Source organism: Pyrus communis, chromosome 10 (assembly GCF_041283825.1).
Source record: "Pyrus communis isolate YQ-2024b chromosome 10, ASM4128382v1, whole genome shotgun sequence".
NCBI classification, from domain to species: domain Eukaryota; kingdom Viridiplantae; phylum Streptophyta; class Magnoliopsida; order Rosales; family Rosaceae; genus Pyrus; species Pyrus communis.
Window position 1 is genome coordinate 28,805,181 of NC_142574.1, and position 7,320 is coordinate 28,812,500.

At 39.5% G+C, this 7,320-nt stretch overlaps 1 protein-coding gene across 1 annotated transcript; it reads right to left on the bottom strand.

Moving 5' to 3' along the window:
• Nucleotides 1-351: 351 nt before the first annotated feature.
• Nucleotides 352-7,174, bottom strand: LOC137728974 (ABC transporter B family member 9-like). Its single transcript, XM_068467791.2, has 12 exons — nt 6,784-7,174; nt 6,080-6,134; nt 5,812-5,987; nt 4,548-4,769; nt 4,202-4,440; nt 3,503-4,028; nt 3,122-3,395; nt 2,367-3,033; nt 2,063-2,291; nt 1,714-1,980; nt 1,362-1,625; nt 352-1,154 (listed from the first exon to the last, which is right to left on the bottom strand). The coding sequence occupies exons 1-12, from the start codon at nt 7,051-7,053 to the stop codon at nt 507-509; spliced, it is 3,837 nt and encodes a 1,278-aa protein (XP_068323892.2). The 5' UTR covers nt 7,054-7,174; the 3' UTR covers nt 352-506.
• Between the last annotated feature and the right edge of the window lie 146 nt (nt 7,175-7,320).

The window sequence follows — 7,320 nt, forward strand, 5'->3', positions numbered from 1 at the left end:
ATTCGTTGCGACGTTATCTATGAGACTGTGATGATAAAGTCCTAAAATAATTTGGAATCAACTAAATTTAAAATTAATGGTCCAGAGATGAGTTATATGGAGATAATGTTTGATCAAGTTACCAAACCAAATTTGAGTTTAGGGAACTAATATAACTTATTTATTTTTCAAATGAAATGTTTTATTTATTTATTTTCAATAATAGGTATTATCCATTGAAGACAGGCCCATATTTGAGAATTGAGATGCAAATTCTACTAATGCAAGTCTTTCTCGACAGTTAAGTTGGTGCTTATCGTCACTAAAAAATGAAGAAATATTAAAAAAAATCAAGTGTGAAAAATGCTCTAATTTTACCAATGACTACGCGATTAATTACTAAACTCATGTCAAAACACAAACTTAAACATCTTTAGCTTACAGTTTCTGCAATCGCACATCCATCCACTGCAATGTGTTGCTTACGGATGCAATACCAAACATGGTTGTCTAAGTTCTTTATCTTTTTATGTGTTTGAGCTGGAATGAAGTGCCACCAAAGAAGCATAAGCCCCGTCAGTAATCTTCATTAGAAAATCATGGTTTCCCTTCTCCGCAATCACGCCATGCTTCACCACCGCAATTATGTCTGCTCCTTTTATCGTGCTAAGGCGGTGCGCAACCACAACTGTTGTTCTGTTCACCATTACCCTGTCCAATGCGCCTTGCACTTTGCGTTCGGACTCTGCATCCAGTGCACTTGTAGCTTCATCAAGTAGAAGGATTTTCGGGTCCTTGAGTATAGCCCTTGCAATGGCGATTCTTTGCTTCTGACCTCCTGATAGCTGAACCCCTCGTTCACCTACTGAGGTGTTGTAGCCTTGAGGCAATGAAGATATGACATTGTGCACGTTAGCTGTTGTGGTCGCTGCTATAATCTCTTCCTCGGTAACATCTCCTGGCTTGCCGTATGCAATGTTGGCACGAATGGATTCGTTGAAGAGAACTGGTTCTTGGCCAACCAACCCTATCTGCTGCCTCAGCCAGTTTAGCTCGAACTTTTGGATTTCTACTCCGTCTAGTAGTACGCGACCTGAATCAGGATCGTAAAATCTCTCTATGAGGCCTATTACCGTTGACTTCCCGCTGCCACTCTCTCCAACCAAAGCAACAGTCTGCAGATGGAATTTTAAGCTAAGTATGCATATATATAACACAAGGGAAAAGATTTCCACACACCCTGTTTACTTTTTCCCCTTGATTCTCCTTTAATTTATTAAATTCAAATGCCAAAACAGCAGTGTTGCAGAAACCAGTTCCCATAACTTAAATGCAAATAAACAAAACAGAGAGACTCAAAACAAACTGGTGGTGGTAATTACCTTTCCGGAGGGCATCTTCAAACAAATGTCTCTGAATATCTGCACATCCGGGCGCGTAGGATAATTAAAGTTGACATGATCAAGCTCAATTTCTCCAATTAAAAGTGATAACGCTATGCCTTCATCACTGCTCGAGTCAATCTTAGGCTTGCTGTCGAGAATTCGAAATATCGAAGCTGCTGAGTCCTTGGCTTTGTTGGAGTCAGGAGCCATGCTAGTAGTTTGTGAGACCCCCATTGCACTGATTGTTATAGCGAAGAAAACCTACGAAAAAAATGATTCGTTAAAGTAGAAGCACTTTGTCGAAGAAGTTAAGGAGTAACTTAAGGAACAAGAACAACAAAAATCTCACCTTGAATACTTGTTCAAATGTAGCTTGACCATGTTTCACAAAAATAGCTCCAATATAGAAAACCAACGCGTTTATGCAGAACATTATGAAGAATGAAAAGCCAAAACCCGAACCACTTACTACTCCTAACCGTACTCCTTGTTTCAATGGACCCTCACACTTCTTCTCGTACGCCTCCATCACCTTCTTCTCAGAACAAAATGATGCAACCGTTCGGATGCTACCAATCGCATCGTTTGCCACTTGACTGGCTTCTTCATACATAAGCTGCAGATATTCGAAATGTTACAATTACATTCAACAAATTTTTTATTTGAGAAAATAAAAACTCTTGGGGCAAGACTCTCACCTTGGCATCTGCACTAAACCCCTTAAGAAATTTTGCCTGAAGTGTTCCTTGCAGAAGCATCAAGGGCGAAGCAGCTAAAACTATAAGCGTCAGTTTCCAGTTAGCTGTGAAACCTATAACCAGCCCAGCCATGATTGTTGCTATGTTCTGCACAATCAACGCGAAGGCGTCACCAACAAGACTCTTAATGGTTGAAGCATCCGTAGATAACATTGCACCAATGGCACCGCTGAAAGAACATAAGATTTATGTTGAAATATTGAGAGTTCATAGCTCGCCAAAATTACTATTGCTTTTAACATACCTTGAATTTGCAGGGTCATCAAACCAACTGACTTGCTGGTGCACAACCTTCTGGAATGACAAGGCACGGATTCGCTCCACCAATTTCCCACCTGCAACTCCAAAGAAGAAATTCTGCACAGGAACCACCAACAGACCAGCACAACCTAAACCTACATAAACTAACGCCCATTTTCTAGAATCGTGCCTTAGTTCATTGGGCGGTTCGTAGAACATTCCAATGGCTTTCGAAAGTAGTAAGCCAAAGATAGGGAAAAGTACTCCATGCCCTGCTGCAGCAATGGCTCCTAGAAGCAAAACTGGAACCTCGGGTTTGTTAAGGGCGGCCAGCCTTCGGATTGAAACTGTTTTGCGCTTTTCGGGATCAACCTTAGGTCTGTCATGATCGTCCTCTTGTCCTACTTCATTCTCTTGGACATCAATTGGACCAGGAATGCCAAAGCCAACAGTGAATGAGTGCCGGCTACCTAATGAGCCTTTGCTTATAGACCTTCTCATTGATAATCTTCGGCTCCCAGAGCTGAGCATGGTCCTATCTATATCTAAGCTGGTCTCCACTCTATTCGGATCAGAGGTTTGTGCTCTGTTGTCCACCTTCGATCCTTCTTGCAGGCGGATTAGTTGGCTATAAGCCCCTTCCGGATCTTTGGTCAATTCCTCATGAGTCCCTATACTCAATCCAACGGAAACGTTAGGGTAAGGATCAAGTTTGTCGAAAATTGAGAATGATAGTGCAGGCACGCATATTGTAATTACCTTTTTCCACAATTTTTCCTCTGTGCACCACTGCAATGCAGTCAGCATTCCTAATAGCTGTTAATCGATGCGCAACAACTATGGTTGTGCAATTTGACATCAAGTTCACCAGTGCATCTTGAACAATCTTTTCAGACTCAGCATCCAGAGCGCTTGTTGCTTCATCAAGAAGAAGAATTCTCGAGTTCTTCAGAATGGCTCTTGCAATTGCAATTCTTTGCTTTTGTCCACCAGATAGAGATGTCCCATGCTCACCTACCATTGTGTCGATCCCCTGTAAAGTAAAGCAGGATTTCATATTACAGATACCAAACTCCGAAAAAAAAGGTCAAAGCAGAACTTTATAAGATTATGAAAAACTGCATAAAAAAGTCGGTTTACCTGGGGTAGCTTATCAATGAATTTTGCTGCATTTGCGAGCTCAGTTGCTCTTCTAATCTCCTCATCAGTTGCATCATGCTTCCCATATTTTATGTTCTCCCTTATAGTTGTTGTAAAGAGATTCGGTTCCTGACTAACCAGCCCGATCTTCTCCCTTATCGCTTTAAGCTGCAACTTCTTCAAGTCCACGCCATCTATAAGTACTTCACCGGCTTCTGGATCATAAAACCTTTCAACTAGCCCGATCACTGTCGACTTCCCGCTTCCACTCTGCCCAACCAAGGCAGTGGATGTGCCACTTGGAACATATAATGAGAACTCAGCAAAGATCTGCACGTCTGGTCTGGCAGGGTACCTGAAATACACGTCTTTGAGTTCGACATCACCTTTAACATCTTGTAATACAATTCCACTTGTATCGTAGGGATCGATAGTTGGATTTCGGCTGATGGTCTCAAACATTTTATATGCAGCAGCTTTCCCTGATGTGAATGCAGTCAAAGACGGTGATGCCTGACCTAGTGACCTAATCGAACAAGTCACAATCAAAATGTATCAGGAAGTGAAAAATGTCATCATCTAAATTCACGAAAACATTTACGAAAGATATTTAAGCATGCACACTGAACATGGTTCTATACAATGCACAATATAATATATCATGACATTACCGAATCAGGAACCGGTATATATACTTACATTCCACCAGTCATGAGTGCAAATATAACATTGATAACTTGGCCTCCATTATATCCATGTTTGATGATCATTTTGGATCCATACCATACTGCAAGCGCGTATGAGCAGAAGATGACAAGCATAAATATTCCGAGTCCAAGCCCTGTGACTAATCCTTGATGAACCATAGTATTGTAAGCAACTTTTAGCTTCTGGTTGTACTGTTCAATTGCTTGCTTCTCCCCAGTGAAAGATGCAACCTGAAACACATTTTTATTTTTCACACATTAATTAATTAAGATATATAATGTAATTAGTTATGAACTCTGAAGAGTTCAATTAAAGAGGTTTAGCATCAAGGCCTTACTGTTCTAATGGAACCAACTGTTTGTTCTACTATATTGCCAGCTTCTGCATAAGCAGACTGTCCGCGGGACGACATTCTCGACATGATAGTAGCCATGACCGCCCCAGCAACGACAATGGCAGGAATGGTGGCCAGCAATACAACAGTGAGCCGCCACCCTTTGACAAAAGCAATCACAAACCCACCAAGAAAAGTAGAACAAAGTTGTATAAATTTCCCCACCTGCCACAAATTAACAAACCATTCTATAAATACATACATATATGCATGTCAAAGTGAAGACCAAGTGAAACCACAAGTAAGAAGACTTCTTCACAACAAACCCTTCAAATTAAACTCCCTTTCATTGTTAGAAATACTTAAAGCACTAATTTGAACCGAGAAATAAACCTGCAGACTCAACTATTACCACGCCATTGCACTACAAATGACGGGTTTTCCTCAAAAGTTTGGAGTTTTAAGTGTTTTTCCCTAACATTATAGGGTGTCGACAGGGACCAAACTAATTAAATTATAAATAACCAAAGATTATTAAAAAAATAATAATAAGGCCCTCAAAACTTCATTCTTTAGTAAATTATGCTGCTAACATTTTTCAGTTAGATTACATTGCCTTGAGACGTTGTGACGTATATGTTGGATTTTAGTATTTTAGGGTTGTTCTGTTTGATTTCTTGATTTGAAAATGTTGAGGAAGAAGGAATGAACGAGCTGATTGAGCATCAACCTAAGCAATCACACACTATAAGGTTGTGGCTTATGTTTAAGGTTATGTATTTTTGTGTAAAGGTTGCTGCTCAATCATTGGAGAGCTCAGTGTAAAACATTGTCTTACATCATTGCCACTAGATCAAATCTAAGCCACACACACTACAATCTATAAGGACATGACACTTGACTAAATCTAAGACATATAACTGATACATAGATGGGTTGAATCTAGACCTTACGCTTGTTCTAATGGCTTAAGTAGACCATTGTAACTCGAATCAAACAATCAGAACCAATTTACATTCCAACAGTGTAAATCAGACAAAGAAAAAAACAAAAGCTGCAGCAACTTGCGCATGGAAGTTGAAGCTTGCAGCACAATCTCAGGCGCAATTTAGGCATTTTGTCAGACTGTTGGAGAACAAATTTAAGGACCTTTGACCCAACTGTCTTCAATTAAAAGTTAAAAATTAATTAGGTGACTAAAAACGGTTAAGTATATTAATAGCAGTTAAGCCAAAAAACAAAGCAGCTTAATTAGTAAGTTAATTACCTTTTCCCCCATGGCTTCTTGAATAAGAATGGTGTCCCCAGACATCCTGCCAATGATCTCTCCAGTGCTAGTTTCAGTGTCAAAGAAGCCAATGTCCTGCCTTAGGATTGCCTTCATGTACTTGCCTCTAATTCTAGCAGCCTGCCTTTCTCCTGTCACCATCCAACATGCCACCTCTGCAAATTCACACAAACAATTTAATCAACCTACTGGTGTAATTAAACAAAGATTAAACCCAACTAACAAATTTAGAATTATTGAGACTTACGTAAAAGTGCTGCAGCTCCAGTGCCAATGGCCAAGTACACAAACTTTAGAGACACCTGCAACAAAACAAAAAAATTGAGAAAAAATGACTTGGAAAGAAGTACATGCATGAGAAGTAACCAAGAAAAAAGTGGTTTTATTTGATGCCGTATTCACATGTTTTGGTCGCCATGATTTTTGGCTTAATGTGATTGAAAGAAATATATATTTTTCTTTTTATGGTAAAAAAAAGAAAAAAAAAAAAGATAGATAGAACTAGAAGAATAGGGCCCTTTTAAATTTTCAAGAAACGCAAAGAAAGCCGTACACTCTTTGAGTTCTAATGATTTTCAGTGTCTTGAGAAATAAATATAATCTTTTACCAAAAAAAAGATAAAATGATATTTAACCTTTACCCAAAAAAAAGAGAAATAAACCTCCATTTCTGTTCCAATTAAACAAGAAAAGAAGAAAAAAAACCACCAGGAATCTTAATGTTCTTGTAATCAAGAATACGAATGCATGTTGTATATAAATGTATATATGTACCTGTCATTCAGTACTACGATCCGGTGATATTTCTTTACTTGAAAGTTAGAGGTTTTAGTTCGAATCTCGTGGATAGCAAATTCGATACTAAATTAAGTTGCCCATTATGTGGTTTAGTAGAACTCCCATCCCTTAGTGTAAAAATATCGATGCATTAAAAAAAAAATGTATACATACCTTAGATATCATGGGAACGATGTGACCAGGATCGGTGGAACCAAATGTGTTGATAAGATTACCAAACACAAGAGTCATGAGCGGCTTCGACAGTCCATTCCCTACCGCAGATATCGTTCCAACGATCATCAACGCAACGTCCAAACGGTCTGCAAACGAGAAGAGCTTATAGAAGGCGACTGTCTGCTTTTCTTGATCTGCTTTCTCTTGTGACCCATTATTAGTATTAACTTCTGCGTTGCCTTCCCCTTCTCCTCTTCCTCCTTCCATGGCAGTTGCCCTAACTCGAAGAAGACGATTTCTCTGTCTCTAGGGCTCTCTCTCTAGAGCAGATGACCGCTCTCCTTTGTTGTTGTTTGATGAGGAGAATTGTGCAGGAGGACAAGTGAGATATCAACTTTTTTGTGTGCCCGATGTGCTTTATGGTGTGGTGTTGTGAGATGGAAAAGGAAAAAAAAGTGTAAAACTAGGACAATTGATTATGATATCTCCAAGCGAATGAGGGTCAGAGGGTTCGTTTTAGCCCTCTGGTCCTCC

Coding starts and splice junctions, on each gene's coding strand:
- LOC137728974 (XM_068467791.2), bottom strand. CDS start 7,053: ATGGAAGGAGGAAGAGGAGAAGGGGAAGGCAACGCAGAAGTTAATACT. Junction 5,988..6,079: donor TGGAGCTGCAGCACTTTTAC/GTAAGTCTCAAT, acceptor GTGAATTTGCAG/AGGTGGCATGTTGGATGGTG. Junction 1,626..1,713: donor CATTTGAACAAGTATTCAAG/GTGAGATTTTTG, acceptor TTTTTTTCGTAG/GTTTTCTTCGCTATAACAAT.